The sequence below is a fragment of the Ambystoma mexicanum genome, chromosome 1q (assembly GCF_040938575.1).
Source record: "Ambystoma mexicanum isolate Mex_15411 chromosome 1q, UKY_AmexF1_1, whole genome shotgun sequence".
Taxonomy (NCBI): Eukaryota; Metazoa; Chordata; class Amphibia; order Caudata; family Ambystomatidae; genus Ambystoma; species Ambystoma mexicanum.
In genome coordinates, this window is record NC_090922.1 from 193,431,483 (window position 1) to 193,449,697 (window position 18,215).

The following is an 18,215-nucleotide window of genomic DNA, read 5'->3' on the forward strand; positions in this document are numbered from 1 at the left end:
TATTAGCCAGTGCTGCTGTTCTTTTTGTAGCCACTTGGTTTATTTATTTTTATTTCTTTATTGCATTTGTCATACGCCCAAACCCGGAGGTACCACGACGTAAGTTACAGAAGGCTTACTTTTCTTAGAAGGTAGGTACGCCTGTGAATGACGGTTGCACAGAATTCTCACTGAGGAAGTGGAAATTCAAGACGAACAGCCACATCCTTCTCAGTTAAGAGGTTAAGGGGCACTCAGTCCTGCTACATTCTGCCACCATCAGAGCACAATGCTCGAAGAGGAATGAAGTGCCAGCAGCGGTCAGTTTACGTTCAGATTGAAAACCTTGCGCTTGCCAGAGCCACCCAGCACTGGGCCACTATAACACACCAAAGGCCTGATATTGGTACCACATTGCAGAGTGAGTGCGCCATCTGTATCCAATGGGTGTGTGGCAGCAGGTTTGAATGCTGCTGTTACATCCCACGCAGCACAGAGGAGACAATGCAGAAGATTGGAGCAGGGCACCTGTTTTCAGATACAACCCCATCAATACAATACAGGTAAGACAAATGTATTCCCTACAAGTCAGGTCAATTGTGAAACCATACTGACTCCAATGTCTAGGGAAAGACTATACAATTTCATCAAACAAGGAAGTCAGACACCTTATTACCCATTCATCACGGGTGACATCTGGTTTCTTAAAACACACAATACCACTACTTGGTTCTGTATCAAAAATACAATTTTATTTCAATCAATGCACCATCGAAATGTAATGCAAAGAATTCTTATTTTTCATATAAAAAACCTGGTTGTTCCTTTTTGAGTTGTTTTTCTTTTTTTTTAACCCTATCACCAGGTCAGGAAATTAACACCTACAATACACAAGTGTACATTTAGACAACACCTTTAGACAATTATTTTTACAAACACAACACTGCCAACATTTAACATTCACATAAAAAAGTTTGTTGTGTTATCCATTGAACCCAACATGTTTCTGTCAAAGAGACCTTTTTTGCATCAGACATTCATCAGGGGAATCCTGTTCTTTTGTCCAGTGTTCAAACACCTGTTTCAGTGCCGATGGTTACACTTTTCCTGTAAATCTAAAAATATATAAAGTGTTGGTGAATACTGCCAACATAGGTTTTTGAACATCCAGTTAATAATATGGCATCTGTGTCATAAAAGTGCTTAGCACATAGTGAGGACTATGTTAAGAAACTGTTGGACTCTGTGATTTCCTTGGGCACATCAGTAGACAACAAAATTCTTAATAGCAGTGATCAATGGCAATGAGCTGTCACAACTAAAAAAGCGCTCAATAAGAACGGAGCTATATGGGGACATCATGATGGAATACTTAAAAAATCAGGCATTATCTCAGGGCCTCATGGTAAGGAGCGAGTCTCGCCTTTTTCTTGACAACAAAGACTTCATAATACAATTGAGCTATATTGCCAACAAATGTGGGTGGGATTGGCTTGTATTAATCATTGAAACTGCCCAGGAGGTTTCCAAACAGATCGAGATTGATCTAAATAAAATGCAGGAGACCTCCGGAAGGAATTAGAATTGGATGCTTTCAACAGCAAACTGGAACAACTCAGTAAGGAAATGATGGAATTCAAGAAGAATAACACTATGGAAAGAATAAAAAGAATGAAATAAGATCTTCGGACCTACACAGTGGTCGAAGTGAGCGGGAGCGGTAGGGAGCGGTGCTCCTCTACTTTTTTAAATTATGTTTTACAGCTCCTATACTTTTATTTTAAAAAGAAACCATTCCGGAATGGTTTCGTTTTAAAATAAATGTGTAGGAAGACATTGCAGCTTGCACTTTCAGTGCACTGCACTGAACGTTCCCTTAAACAGCAGGTGCAGGACTTTGGGAATTTGGATTGTGTGTGGGAGGGCGCGTGGTGATGTGGTTTGTGGTGGTGGGGGGCAGGCCAGCAGGGAACATAGCTCCACTACTTCTTTTCGTAGACTTCGACCACTGGACCTACAGCCAAGAAAGGGCTTTTCCTTACGTTACAGAAAATCACAAATTTGGAAACAATCCCAGAGAGTTTAACAATCAGAGACAAGTGCACTTCAGGGATACATCTTATAGCTCGAGTGAGGACGGGAGTACGGTGGCGGAGCTAACACCAATGATGGATTGGAAGAACAAGGTAGTAGCACAAGAGGAAGAGGATACAGAGGCCAAAACCATAAACGACAGGGCAGATCTTTTTTAGATGGGGGAACCCGAAGAGCAGATTGGAATTACGATCAAATAAGAACACGCAGCAAGAGCACAAATCAATGTTAGTGAACCTATCCTCTTATGCCTTGAGCCAAGCTGAAGACCCCACCCTTAATAAAGGCCTTAACTACGTCATCACCAAACATCATGATCCCTTTGAATTTAGGATTGAATTCCAACATTTTATGCGTAAGTTACCTCTAAATGAATTCTTTGCATGCCAAGACAGTTTTGAAGTTATGAACTTCAGTGGGCTTCGTAATCCTTCTACATTTAAGGCCGCTTCCCTTAGTTTCGCCCATGAATCTATGGTTTTTGAAAAAAAAGTATTAGAAGTAGAGGCAAAATTGGAAAAGGTTGAAAGGGGTCTGAATTCAAACTTTAGCAAGGTTCAAAGAGACCTGATGCAAACATTGGCCAAGAACAATCAGGTGATTATCCGCCAAGTGGATAAAGAAGGTTCAATACTGGTATGGAATTGATCACATTACATGAAGGAATGCAACACATTACTGTCAGATCGGAATTGTTATAGGGTCTTGGACAAAGATCCAACTGAAGAGATGACTAAGGTAATTACCAATAAAGTGACACAGGCTTTTGATAATAAGATGATCGGGAAACAAGAAGCCGAGTATCTAAGAAGAAAAACAGGGAGAGTTCCGGTATTTCATATTCTGCCCAAACTGCATAAGAACCAGACAGAACCCCCAGGCCGTCCCATTGTTTCGGGGGTCAATTCAATTCTCGAGCCTTTATCCAATTAAGCTGATGTTTATTTGCGATCTTTTGTTATACAGATAAAGAGCTACTTAAGAGACACTACCGATGACATCAATAAGACGGGTCAAAAAACAAAACAACCCAAACAAAACAACTAAAAAAGGAACAACCATTTTTAGGAAAAGGTTTTTTATATGAAAAAATAAGAATTCTTCGTCTTAAATGTTTGATGGTGCTGTGATTAAAATAATATTGTATTTTGATACAGAACCAAGTATTGGTATTGTGTGTTTTAAGAAACCAGATGTCACCCATGATGAATGGGTCATTCAGATACAGCCCACCATTATTCCTATAACATTCAGATACACTATATGTGATATGTACTTATAGATGTGACATGTACATATGTTGCATATGTCATAACTATATTCCATAATAAATCTCAAATATATATATATATATATGTGTGTAACATGCCCAATTTGAGATTTATTATGGAAAATAGTTATATATATATTCACATGGATATGCTACCAGCACGTAGCATGTCTTCCACAAACAAAAAATACATGACCTGTGGCTACAGGTCCTTGTGCGTCAGAAAAGTAGGGCTTTTATTCATGCGGGGCAAAATGAAAATACAATGTAGTCAGAGTTTTCATGCCGCCCTGTGCCAATTAACAAGTTGCTATGGATTTCAAAACATGTCCTCAGCACGGGTGTGTGGCATTCCACAAACCTTGAAAACGTCTAACTACCTCGCCATTTGTGGCACTGTTACGGTCCATGAGGATACAAATGGACCATTTCAGTGGTGAGGACACCTCAACAGTGGTCAACATCGGGCCATGTCTGTAGCGGCTGTCTAGGTCTTCCAGGTTCAGAGGCTAGGATGACAACAGCAGGAGTCAGAAGTGCTTAAAATGGACACGGCAAGGTGTTCACCTCGCACACGGTGCATATGGCCGACCCATTAACACAAGGGCAAGCCTACAGAGAAGTGGCCTTAACAGAAGCATGGCAGACACAACCACAACTGTAGGAACTGCTCCATTGACATAGCAGCACAGCTCGAAAATCAGTCTGACGAGAAGGGTGGTGCTATAACATTCAGGGAGAAAAGCTGGCTTGGGCCTGGGCTTCCTTTGCAGCCCAGCTGAGAAGTGACGCTTCTCGGAATTTGACAAACATCACTGCTTGCAACGACTGTTTATGAAGTTTACCTCCCCAGCAACAGCACAAGATAGTACAACCATGCCAACCCCTCGGCACTTTTAGTAGCATCCAGTAATGTCCAGTAGCAACATCTGTGTTTGATAATAGGCGTCATTACACATCAGTCTCAAAAGAGGGTGCCTTTGCTTCTAGCCAGCACAAAGCTAGAAAGCCAGTGGTACCTTCAAAAACTTCCATTGAACAGGCAGCAAAACAGTTCCTATGGCAACATCCAGCCCTCTGCCCATGCTGGTTGGGAAGGGGCGATGGCGTTCTGTAACGAAGGATCTGATTGGACGCTCAATTTGGCAAACAGCATGGAACCGGAATTCCGTTCCATTAGCAATGAGTTCATGCTCTCCAGTCACTGCGATGACGCGTAAGGCGGCCATTGGAAGTGGCTCTCCAGGAATCAGGGTAAAGTGGATGAAGGCCACTTATGACAGAGAAAAGGGCGCGGCCGGGTATAATTAGGGTACAGCAATGGATCCAGATGGCGGTGATGCAGTTGTGTGCAGTTTTTCGCCTCGCCCATCCCTGCTCCTGCCTGCACTGTTCATGTCTTGTGTAAACAGGTCGCTTATGTGGATGGTGCTGGCAGTGTTCAGGCTCTGTGCTGGGCTTCTCATGACTGTAACTTTAGCCCACGGCTTCATCAAACGGTAAGGCCCTCTCGTCGGGTGAGGCTAAAGTTAAGAAAACCACGTTTACTTTTGAACAAACCGACTAAGTCTTACTTCTAAGGGCCTTCTTGTGAGCATGGTGGTAATTGGTTAAAAGCATGGGGTATTTTAAATACCTCCCATTCGTAAAATCAATACTAATTATGCGTTGGGATCACAATGGAGGTTTACGTCATAGCGCCCAAAGACGCATAACTCACATTTAGTGAATACAATACTTTCCATGTGCCCATGCTAGAAATATCACATGCAGTTCCAATTTGGTGACATTTTAAAAGAAGGAGACAGTTAACATAGCTCATGCTGTTACCGTTACCACCATATGCATAGTGAGGTCAACCGACAAACACAAAGATAGACACATAGATCAATAGACAGAGATGGATGTAGCTAGGTAGATACAGACAGATGGGCATCACATGGTAGGTAGATAGAAACAGATATAGCAAGTTGGATAGAGACAGATAGAGGTAGCTAGGTAGGTAGAGATAGAAATGCATACATATATCAATAGGTTTATAGGTAGATACAGATAGAGATGGATAAAGTAGATATGGTTATAGAGGTAGAGAGAGATAAACAGACTGATATATAGACATATAGCACGATAGACAGATAGGTAGGAAACTAGACAGCTAGAGATAGATACAGTAGAGCTAGATATAGATAGAAAGATGGAGAGATACAGGATATGGTGTCCCAGAAACAGTACAAGGAATGTCTGTTACTTTTCAGTGCTTTGGGTTACTATTTGTCTGAATTGACTTGCCGCATGAAGGCCTGTAGGCTGCTACCTCACTGCAGAAAGCATTTTATTTCCAGTGTGAACTGGGTTCCCTAGGTAACGTAGCTTTATAGAGGGAGCCAGCCAGAGGAAGCACACAACTAACCAATGCATTACTTTGTGATGGAAAGTAACAACAAACAAACAGGGCACAGAGAATGACCAACATGGCAGGGCCAACTGGACCAACTTGTGTTAAAAAGACCTATTCTACTGAAGGGCAAATTAGTCGCTTTGTGTAGAAATCATCATATCCACATCATTCCCGGACAAAAAAAGTGGGCAACGCTCGCCTGAAACCACGCTGAATTTAAGCCACGTTTTAAAAGTCAGTGCACTGTGATTTCTCAAAATTATGAATTTCAGAACGCTTCAAGTCAGGGGTCTGCAACCTGCGGCTCCCCGTATGTTTGGCCTATGACTCTCCTGATCCTTCACCATGGACTATGCTGGTTAGTGCTGTAGAGAGTTGAAGTCTAAGACATCTGGAGAACCAAAGGTAGTATTCCGCTTCCTTGGGAGCTGCTTCCTTTAGGGATCCATGGAGGCCCCTTAGCATCCTACGCCTCCGGTCCATCAGTTTTGATACAGGCAAAATCTTGCTGCTTACAGGCAACTCATTTTTAGGTGTGCACTTTATGGCATGTGTGCTCTGTTCCTTGTTGTACAGGGAACCTTTAATTCTTTGCAGAGTTGGGAAACTACATGTACAAAAGTATTCTCACCAGAAAGTGAACTACCAGGGTTTGAGAGGCGATGTCCCTCGGGGGGGGGGGCTGTGAGGTGGGGGTATTACTTTGTTGAAAGGATGCAGGGTTATGGGTAGAGGCATTAAAAGAAGGCACAGACCACAATGGACGCCAACCCTGGTGAAGCCCACACTGGAGGCCAGCCCTGATGAAGCTCCCCCTAGGAGCCAGCCCTAATGAAGCTCCCACTGGAGGACAACCCTGGTGAAGCTCCCACTGGAGGCCAGCCCTAATGAAGCTCCCACTGGAGGCCAGCACTGGAGAATCTCCCACTGGAGGTCAACCCTGGTGAAACTCCCACTTGAGGCCAGCCCTAATGAAGTGCCCACTGGAGGCCAAACCTGGTGAAGCTCACATTGGAGGCCAGCCCTAATGAAGCTCCCTTTGGAGGCCAGCCCATATGAAGCTCAGTAGAAGCTCCCACTGGAGATCAGCCCTGACGACACACTGGAGGCCAACCCTGGTGAAGCTCTCACTGGAGGCCAGCCCTGATGAAGCTCACATTAGGAACCAGCCCTAATGAAGCTCCCATTGGAGGCCAACCCTGGTGAGTCTCCCACTGGAGGCCAGCTTTAACGAAGCTCCCATTGCAGGCCAGCCCTAATGAAGCTCCCATTGGAGGCCAGTCCCGATGAAGCTCTGATGAAGCTCCCACTGGAGGCTAGCCCCGATGAAGCTCCCACTGGAAGCCTGAGCGGCCATTTTAATAGTGTCAACGCGCTCCTTCCTCACACTGAACCCAAACGCAAACCTTTCCAAGTCATATAAAAATGTATAAACTCATTATATACATATACATTTTTCCATATTGCTGACAAAAGAGGTACCCAGTTAACTATATGTTTTATTGATAAATTGTTGCAATTAATCTGACGCAGATCCTGTCTCATTTCCCATTTGGAAAACTATATGCAGTCACGGGAAGCAAATAGAATCCAGGACCCTTTTAGGTCTTACCCCTCACAGATCAGTGACATATGCATTTGTGTGTCTGCATATGACAATTAACACACCATTCAAGTCATGTTAGATTGTCCACTGGTGCATGTAGAGCAACATATATATATCATACTTAATTAACAATCAGTAGGAGGGCCTCTTATGACCCGCTCCCAGCCACGTCACTTATATTTAATGGCCTCTCCTCTTCAGCAATGACATATATGTAATATTACCCTTTGTGATGGTGTGTGTGCTGTTCATTGCATGCTTATTGCATCTCTGTGCCTTCATACAGGCACTTACTAGGGACCTTTAATAAAGGTCAATCTCTCTACAGGAAATCAGCAGATACTATGGTATCTCATCAAGCCTCAACCTCAGTTTCCAGGCACCGGCGCATTAACACATTCTCTATTTCTCAGTTGTTTTTCCCACGCTGAACTCTAATCTCCCAAATACTAAATGCATATTCTTGTATAGTTGAACACTGTACAATGATATCTGAAAACATCAAAGAATTAGGGAGTTATGCGTTGGCACAGTTCTGCAGAACTGGCAAGACAGCTTAGGCTGCTTATCTTGAGAAACTGGACCCAACTGTTCACTGCTGCCAGGTGAGTGGATAGGAAAGGAGTGTTGGGAAGGGTTAATGATGTCAAGCAGGAGGGTTGGACAGGAAAGCTGGAAGAAGGTTCTAAGTGGTTTGCAGTCAGGATCCCGAGGGCGTGATTTGAGTAATTTCCGTAGAGAAGTGTTCGGGGGTAGCATGATCAGTCCCGACAGAAGTCTCAGTTTTCAATGTGACCTGCAAAGACAGGGGTGGCAAAATGCAGAAAAGATCATGTAACAAAACAGACACACACAAAAGAACCAACGAAGGCACCTCACCCCACAAAAACATGCCCTAGGAAACTCTGGGGTCTTTTAAAGTACAGATGTCCTCAATATAATACACACCGTCAGTTCTGGTGATACAATTGCTCAATTCTAGGCGGCCGACTAAGGCACCACCAGCAGAGGGGCACCAAATGGCACCCTATGGGCAATGTATACATCAATTCTAAACCCAATAAAGGGGGCACTAAAAGTGAACTTCATCCGGGGGTGGCCCTATAGCTTGAAAAGGCCCTGTGTATGCAACAATAGAGAGGAGGGGAGATGCAATAATAAAATCTAATGGTGCCACCTGGCTGCCTATAGGGGAGCAGCTCCCTTAGACCAAGGCTAGAGTTTACATGTGACCCAAAATAATAGGCACCAGCCAAAGCTTTTGTTCAATTGAGGGCTCTATCCCAGGAGCCAGAATGGGACATGATGGCACTACTCATATAGTCCAGTGCTACAAAGTTTACACAGGAACCTACAAGTGATATTTTGCTACTGAGCGGCTCTGCCTGATGCTTCAGGAGATCTCAGAATCAGCCATGGGCTAGACCCTAGTACGGGTTCTCGTATGACAGCCTTCTCGTCCACTTTATTCAAATCCATGCTCACCTGCCCCAATGCCTAGCAGTCCCTGTAGTTTGCGGAACCCTCTTTCCAACTCCCCTGGTGGAGGGCTTCATTTCCAATATTCTGAGGTCAAATGTGGGGGCAAGGATTCTTTGCTCCCTGTGTTGCATAGCTGGCTCTGAGTTCATTTGTCTGGGAACACCCCTGTTTAGGGTGTCTATCATCAGTGCCAGAGCTATAGAATTGTAATTTGAGGCATGTGCCAAGGGCTCCACCATCTTAGAGGGGCCCTGGGTCGCAGTGTTGGCTCCATAATGTGCAATCTGGCCCTATTGTATGGAGGGGCCAACAAAGAGCCCTCCACTTAAGGGAGGGATCATTTCTTGCATTCGCCCTTTTAATCATCTGTAAAGCCCTTGAGTAGGAAGTTGGTGCAGCCTGCACTACAGGAGAACCGATCAGAGAGGCAACACTCTTTGATGCCAAGAGGGGGAGGGGTGCGGGAAGCACGACGGGCCCAGCTGGTTGCACAAAGTTGAGGTATTCCTTAAGGTCAAGCAGCGTAAGTGAGAGACGGACAGGCCCGGAACATACCTGCAGAGGTTTCCAGGTCAGCGTCACAAGGTGGGAGATGTGGATCCAAAGCCGGTGAGACGGTGAAGCGGGAGAACCTCAGTGAATCTAACAGGCCAGGTTCCATCACTTTCCCCTGAACAGATGGGAGAGGCAGGGCCGCGGGTGGGCTAGGCAAGGGCAGCTGGAACTTTGACGAGATGGATTCTGTTACCATGGGAACGAAGGAAGGGTTCTGGGTCATCAGGGGAAAGTCATCATCCCACTCGAAGCTTCCACCTGTGCAAAGTAGGAGACGTTAGAAAATTGCAATCTCACAAAGGAAACAGAATGCACCACCCTTATGAGTAAATGTTTACAACCAAATACATTTTAGGGAGGTTTAATCTTGGCTAACATCAATTGAAGTAATCTATAGTACCATAGTACAATACTTTGTAAAAGGAAAACCCAAGACTCGTGCATTGCATCTTTGATTATATAAAGTACTCTGGTGTCACAAGCTTCAGGCAGGCAAAAGCACATATTTGAATACCCATCACATGAATAGGAAACCATAGCTTGAAACACCATGGCACACAAAAGACTAACCGCGGAACTCGGATCAGCAGCCACCCCTCACACTCTTATTTTCTATTTCATTGTTTAAAGCACTGACCAATCTTGAGACTAGCAGAGCGCTGTTCAATGTGTGAGTAGCCAGCTTTTGGGCTGTTGTCTTTTAACTTAGTGCAGTATTGCGAGTTGTGTTTAGTGTGTCGGTCTGCACATTGAAATTCGTCCTTGGTCAGGTGCTGAAAAAGCCACGCTTGAGAAATTTGGGAAATTGCAAATCGTATGGGCATTCAAAGCAGATACTGGGATCAAGTTCCAGAGACTGGGTGCATGACAAGAGAACGATTGCTTGCATGTCACCTCTTTGCGGACGAGTTGTAATTCAAGGCGGTTGGTCGATGTAGTGTACAAGTAGCGTGTTCCACCAGATATGTGGAGGGTAGCCATCAGGTACGCTGGTGAGCTACTCATGAACTGCTTTGTAGATGATACATGTAGTCTTGAACAGTATCCTGGCTTGGAGAGGAAGCCAATGTGGTTAGCGTAGGATGGGTGTGATTCAGTCAAATGCCTGCACACCTGTAATAATACATGCTGCAGCATGAGTGACTCCTTTTAGGGGAGCCAAATGAGCACATAGAAGCTCTGTCAGGAGGGCATTACCCCCGTCGATGTGCAAGACCACAATGGCCTGCACAATGGTCTGGAAGTCCTGTGAAGAGATTAAGGGGGTAATTCATAGAATTCGGCGCACAAGTGGCACACACGGCTGGAGCACAGTGTGCGCGTGCGGCAGTCTGTGCCACCCACGTGCGCCAAAACCCATTTCAGCGCACAGCGTATTTATGAATTTCAACATCCAGAACCAGCCGTTGCGCAGAGTGGTGCTGCGACCCTGCAGTAGTGCCAGTTACGCCCCCAACTCCGCCCCATGAGCCATGAACAGCGCACAAATCCCGTACATGGCGCACAGGCCAGTGGACCAGCATACAGCCCTCCAACCAAGAAAACGCGTGTAAAACTCCCTGTGCACCCCCAGAATACACGTACCCCTCTCGCGCTAGCAAATTCATGTTTAAAACTCCCCATGCACCCCTTTGAATACACGTACCCCTCTCGCGCTAACGAATTTGCATGTAAAACTCCCCACGCACCGCAGGAATACACGTACCTCGCTCGCCAAGCAAAATCGTGTGTTGAACTACCCGCGCACCCCTCCGAATGCGCGTACCCCTCTGGCGCTAGCGAATTCGCATGCAAAACTCCCCGCGCACCCCCAGAATACATGTACACCTCTCGCGCTAGTGAATTTACGTGTAAAACTCCCTGCGCACTCCTCCGAATACACGTACCCCTCTCGCACTAGTGAAATCGCGTGTAAAACTCCCTGCGCTCCCCTCCAAATACACATACCCCTCTCGCCTTAGCAAAATCGCGTGTAAAACTCCACCCTGTGGTGTGGGCAGCCTGTGTGTCATGCACTGGGGTGATGGGCTGCCTGTGGGGAATGTTGAGGGTGGATGGGCTGCATGCGTGTATTCCGAGGGGTGCGCATGGATTTTTACACGCAATTTCGCTGTCCGAGTGAGGTACGTGTATTCTAAGGGGTGCGCGTGGAGTTTTACATGCAAATTTGCTGACACGAGAGGGGTACATGTATTCTGAAGGGTGCCCGGGGAGTACCACATGCGAATTGGCAGTGTGGGTCCTCCCAGGTGTGCCCTATCCCCCCTCCCCAGGCCCTGCAGGCAGCCCACACCACAAGGGACTACCCTGCACCCCTGCCCATGCCCCGCAGGCAGCCCATACACCCTGGCCATGCCCCGCATCCAGCACACATGGCACCATGCACTAGTGAGCCCTGACTCATGTCCCCCTGAACCCCCATCCCCCAGCATTGATGGGCACCTGCCAGCAGGCCCCGACTCATGTTCCCGTGCACCCCCACCCGCCCAGCATTGACAGGCACCTGCCAGCAGGCCCTGACTCATGCCCCTCCAACCTGTCATCACGATCCACAATCATGGGCCTTATGGCCACCCAAATCACACCCCACTCCACCCCTGTCCAAACACCCAAACAAGTATTCCATCCACCCCACATAGAAATGCCAATTACATGATACAACCCAAATGGCAAGTATGCACATCAACACATGTCCGTCACACACACACAATGGGTGCAAGTGAATGAGAAAACCCACATCGTGACATGCATGATACCAATGACAGAAAACCACGCATTGAAGTAAGAAAAGAAAATGTATTGAACACAAAAGCAAGGGGATTAAATGCAATCACACAACAATGGAAATAATAAAGAAAAGGCAGCATGTCCCAAAAAAACCAACAAAAAAAAACATGAAAGCAGAATCCAAATATATCCAAATGTAAATGGGTCCAAAGTGTACGTCCAGCAAACCAAATCCAAACAAAAACATAAGAATAATACATTTCTCCATGGGGAACCAAAAAAATAATGATGAGAAATGCAGTCTTCAACTATATACAAAGATCAATCCAGTGTCCATAAGCCCAGCTATAGAAAGGAAACTTACAAAAACCCCTATCTAATAAAGAACTATCTACAAAAAGGCGGGGCATAGTCCAAGCGCCCCAAATGAAAGAAAAACATAAATGAAATCTAACACTAACTAACTATATCCAATGGCGGTGGGCCAGTCCAACGGCTCACTAGTTGATTTCCCAGGCCATGGCATCATCGAACTCCGGTTCAACGTCCTGGAGGCGGGCCTGTTCCCTGGCCCCGAGGTCTTGCAGGGATAACTCCATGTCCACCTCCAACTCCCTGCAAATTCCCTCGAGGCACTCAGCCCGCCTCAGCGCCGTGGGCATGGAGTTCTCCTCCCTGACCTTTGTGAGCCATGCCTCCTCCGCACGCCGCTGCTCCGCATCTATCCGCTGGCCCAACCGCTTCCACACGGAAGACACTCCCATTCCAGGGTCCTCCTGCCCTCTGGCCGATGCCTGCCCCTCTGATGTTGATGGCCCCAAGCCATGATGCCTGCCACAATGAGCCTGCCACGGCCTCTGACGCAACTGCCTCTGCCAGCATGACGGCATCCAGGCTGATGGTATCCACCGGCACCGTCGTGCACGTGCCCTGCCCGATGATGCGGTACATCCTCCATCTGCTGTGGTCCATTTGCTGGGGTGTCCACCCCTGCTGGCCCTCTGACTCCCGACTGTGGCAGGGATGGGATCTCCACCGAGCTGGCTGCATTGGTTGGGGCAGGTCCACAGGGGGCCCTGGTGGCATCTGTGCCGGAAGACGGCATGGAGAACGACTGGGGCATAGTCTCCACAGAGGAGAAGAGGGCCGCCAGAGTGCCCGAGACATGTACGAAACCCCCGACCAAGGCCCCTCCCAACTGGGCCACATTGGCACGCTCCTCCCCCCAGGAAGCACGCACGTCATCACGAATGTCACGCATGCACAACGCAACACCAATCAGGACGGTCTCCATACGGTCATGGGTCCCCTCGTCCGCAGGCAGAGGAGTGTCAGATGTCGTGGACCTCCCCCCTACCTGCGGACGGGCCTGGGATGGGGCATCACTGCTGGTGAATGGGGTGCAGTCACAGTGTCAGGGACAGTGACATGCACATGCCCCTCCACGGTGACCTGTACTGCCTCCTGCCCCTGCCCCTGGACTGCACCACTTGCACCAGTGGTACCACCCAGACCAGTCCCCATGTTTGGCTAAGTATCGGCCTCCCCCTCCTCTGTGCACACCACCAACCTGGATGGCCACCGTCTTCTGCCGTTGCAAGCCCCTGTGGGGGCTCATCCACCCCTTCCGCTGCAGCCGTAGTCGCAGATGCGGCACCAGTCCCCTCGCTCCCGGATGATGGTAATTCGCAGGAGGGTGACTGGGCCTTGCGTCGCCGGCCGGTGGAGGCATCCCCGCCACTTTGCTCCACAGCGCTGTCTCCACCCTCTTCTTCACTCGCCGCTGTGTAGAGGGAGACATAGAACACAAGCATCAGGGTACTGTACAATAGTCCCCTAGACAGGAAGCAATAGCACATGAGTGTCACTGTCAAACGTCACTTCCATCATGTACCTCCACAGCTCAGTGCAGGCAACACACATGCAGAAACAGGCACGGCGCATGCAAAGAACATTTGCATACATGTCCAAGGAACTGTTGAAACATAAAATGGTGGTTTGAAACTCACATGCATCATGGCTCATACTGATCACATGCACACAAATCACCGTAGTTTCATCCATCTGGCCTTGTACACCCCAGACACAGTGGAGACAAGGATGACTAGGCTGCATCAGTGAATCAGAACATTGTCACGGACATGTGTCATGCATCCATGGCGTTTACAAGTCACACACACGCTACTCAGACTCATAGACATGTACACCATATATGTCCTTGACAGCAGCACCCATCTCTCACACCCCATCCATGTCCAACAACAGAGACAGGCATGCATTCATGTGTGCATTCCGCATGTTGCCCCGCAGGTTGCATTGTAACACAGGCACCATCCATGTGGTTCATGCATGACTGGTCGCACATGCAGCACCATGATGTCCCTGCACACACACATCCATACATGGCCAATGTCACACATATAGGCAAGTAGCTGACTACCAGCACACTGCAACATGCCCTGTTTCACACAGCAATGCATGGCCACTTACCGCTCAAATCCAGACGAGCCTGCATCATGAGGATCTGGTGGCGAAGCACTGGGCGAATGCACTCCAGGACCATCATCTGCTGGTTGGTAAGCTGGCCCCGGTGCCCCACTGCATCCTCTGCCTCTAAAAGGCGCCAGACATTCTTGAGGGTCCTGGACTTGTAGTCCTCCCCAGCGCTTCTGGACGTGTTTCATGTCGCGGGGTGCCACCCCCTCTGCGTTGATGGCACCCACTATGTCCGTCCAGATCCTCCTCCGTCCTTCCTTGTTGGCGCACAATGGTGTGAAGAGGGCATCATAATGCACCAGGACTTGCTCTACCAGGATGCCAACTTCTTTGGAAGTGAAGCTGGCAGCCCTCTGCCTCTTTGGCTGGGGGTTGCCACTGGTGCTGGAAGGTGTTGTGTCGGACATGGCAACCACTGAGGCAGGTGTGGGTGGGCACCTGGATCCTGGGGCTGGGCTGTGGAGTGATGGAACACCAGTCGGGAGTCTTCTGTTCTAGCAGGGGTGGTCACTGAAACTGGACCCCTGCAGATGGCAGATGTGCAGGCACCAAATGGCAGGGCACGGTGGAAGCAGGCAGGCAGGAAGCAGCAGATGGCTTGTGGGAGGCTGCTCTGGGCTCTGGGGGGCAGGGAATGGCCTTCTGGGCAGGAGCGTGGTCTTCCGTGTATTGTTGCATGGCCAGCTTGATACGGAGTGAATTGGCACGTGAAAAAACAGCACGTCAGCGTGTAATTTGAGGAAAGGCCCTTAGCGCGTAAGCGTGTCTATGACGTGACATGCGCAGGCGTTCCCCTGGCTTGGGTTGAAGATCCCACATAGGTTTCCATCGCTCTGTACGTGCTTTTCGTGGGAAGCGGTGTGTGTGTTTTCCAGGCGTTGGGGTTCACATGCGATTACTTCACAGCGCGTGGGTGTTGGCTACACGTTCTTCTTCACGCAAGGCAGACGGTGAGTCGCACATGCTATTTTTCCCACTTCGGGTGTCCATGTTTGTCGCCTACCCCTTTTTTTATGCCCATATTAGTCTGCGTGTTGATCGCATACATATTTTTTTGTGATCCTGGCTGCCACAGCGTACTGCATGTGTTTTTTTTTACACGCACGTGGGAAACAGGGGTCGCTTATCTCTTTTTCTTCCTTTTCTGGGATGCATGTGCGTTGCTTGACACGTCATTTCTCCTCGGGGGCCACAGAATGGGACATTCATCGTAGCTGTATATATGTGTTTTTTCTTTGCGCATACTTTTGTAATGCGCAGGGACGCTACCGCCTGCCTTCGTGTGGCGGACGTGTTTAGGCATGTGCATGTCTTTGGCCATGCGCGGGTTTCCCCTATTCAATTCCATGAATACGTGTGGTTCGCGTGCGTGTGGACGTTCCGTGTGCTTCACAGCAGTACATCCCCAGTTACGCCCTTATTTTCACGCATTGTTCCCCATTCCGCGCATTACGCCCCTTTTTGGTGTGTGCGCTAACATTGTGCGCTTTCGTTGTGCACATTGCGCACAGCTTTCTGGATGTTGCAATGATGTGTGCGCCCGTGTGCGCAACACACGGATTTCGCGCACTTCCCGGGGGAAACACGCGCAGCGCCTCCAATTAATCGCACTCATGCGCGTGTGCTTGCTTTTTCACGCTTGCGCCAGCTTGCGCCAAGATTTTCAGCGCACATTGGTTCCATGAATCGGCCCCTGTGTGTTTTGTTTTGTAAAGGGTGGAGATTTGGAGCCAGGCTGCTTGGTCCTTCTTAGCTATGTTTTTCTAGAAGGACAGTCTGCTGGCAATGGTAAAGAATAAGAATGTTTCTGTGTCCAAGAGTTGGGGTCAAGTTCATATCATGGAGCCATTGTTGGACAAGAAGCTGTTTGAGGGAGAGAGATGAAAAGAATGCAGGAACTGTATTTTCATCAAATGGTAGGCAGGGTCTCTTTTCTGTTCTTCAAACCTGGTACATGTTCAGTGGTGATACCCTTGAAGGTTGGCTGTGAATCTGCCGGACTTGGGATTAACGTTTTGGTGCCACTATGACCGAGCATCTGCACCAATGATTTGTGGTCTGTCAACAGACCAAATCCCTTGCCCCATGTATATGTTCTGAACTCTGGTGTGGCTCATGCACACATCAAGAACTCCTTTTTGATCACTGAATAATTCTGCTCTTATAGGTTCTTAATTCAAAGACATCATGTCATCCATGCCCTATGTTTTGCACTACTTTCCGTTAAAAAAAGTATGTACTTAACTGCGGAGATGTGATTTTATGTTTGTTTGATATGTTGTTTATTGAACATACAAGTCTCAAGCTAAAACAGTAGCTATTGGGTTGTATTACCTTAATGTCCTACAATTATCACCGAACAAAACAAGGAATAAAGCCAATGGTACAGTCAATTTAATAAGGCTGTCCCCTGGACACATGTGTTACAGTGTATTTCATGTTTAGATTTAACCGTGTTTACTCAATCTCTGCAGATGGGTCTAAATGGCGATTCCTTTCTTACGCCAAAAAACTTTCTATAAAAATAAAAAATCATACACAATTAGAAGTATGACTGATTGATTGTTGGCGGTATCCCCTCTTACTTTACACTTGAACCATTTTTAAAACCGAATTGTTGCTAGTGGTTCTTTGATTTTATATTTGCTGTCAGGGTTCTGATGTGAATTGCTTAGTTTTGGAGCTCTAGAGGGTTTAAATAGCACTGCAGTGTTTACTGCGCTCTCAAGAGAACACTTGATTCATTAGGACTGTAGCAACACTCAAACGAACTAAAACTTCCACTTGCTTCTGTAGTGCTGAGGGCACAGATTTTTGCAAACCAGGCATATGAGGGACCAGTCGGTCTGTGTCGTTCTGTGCTGCATCCTGCTTTTATGCTGTTGCATACTCGAGGTAAACCTTTCACTGCAACCTCTGTTTAAAGTGTTTTACAGCAGGGTCATCACAATTACATGCATCCTTTGTAGGCCATCGCAATGGCGAGAGTCACTTCTGATATCCTCTAATACTATTGCTACTTCCTCGCAATTCTCGGCAGTTTTAATCAAATACTTGCCCACATTAACTCCAGGATTGAATTGTAGGCCAATGACTTATAGTCTGCCCAAACGTCACTCTTGAAACTGAGAACATTTCTGTATCCACATCAGATGTGTTACGGTCTGTAACCCAAGCAGAATGTCCCGCTACTAGTACAGATAATTCTATGTCTAATGCTCAGCATCCCCTTTCTTTAGAGGTCGCCCTGGAGAATGACTTAGCCTTGCGAGCAAACTCTATTGATCATAACATAATAAACAAGCTTGAGCACCAGGTGTCTCACGAGATCTTGCCAGATGCTAGATTTGCTCTCCTTAATACACAATCTCTAGTGAGACATGCCATGGAGGTGGCTGATTTTGATATCTGAACGTGATTCGGATGTAATTTGTTTAAACGAAACGTGGCTCTCAGCCACCACCAATCATTTTGCATCCCTTGCTACTCCATCAGGGTATAGCATTTTCAGAGCCGATAGAGCTTCTGATCAGGGGGAGGGGGGGGGGGTGTAGCAATAATTTTGAAAGGCATCTATGAAGTCCATTCTCCCATTACCCCAGCCCTGG

At 47.3% G+C, this 18,215-nt stretch overlaps 1 protein-coding gene across 4 annotated transcripts in view; it reads right to left on the reverse strand.

Annotated features, from left to right (window-relative positions):
• Window positions 1-738: 738 nt before the first annotated feature.
• Window positions 739-18,215, reverse strand: part of LMTK3 (lemur tyrosine kinase 3) — a 406,442-nt gene continuing 388,965 nt past the window's right edge. For 3 of the 4 annotated variants that reach the window (XM_069637264.1, XM_069637273.1, XM_069637254.1), the window contains exons 15-16: window positions 9,385-9,642; window positions 739-4,866 (exon numbers count right to left, since the gene is read on the reverse strand). In XM_069637264.1, coding sequence (XP_069493365.1) covers window positions 4,820-4,866; window positions 9,385-9,642 — 305 coding nt within the window. In that variant the 3' untranslated portion in view covers window positions 739-4,819. Of the gene's footprint in view, window positions 8,144-9,384; window positions 9,643-18,215 lie in introns of all 4 variants that reach the window. The other variant, XM_069637283.1, reaches the window with a different exon arrangement.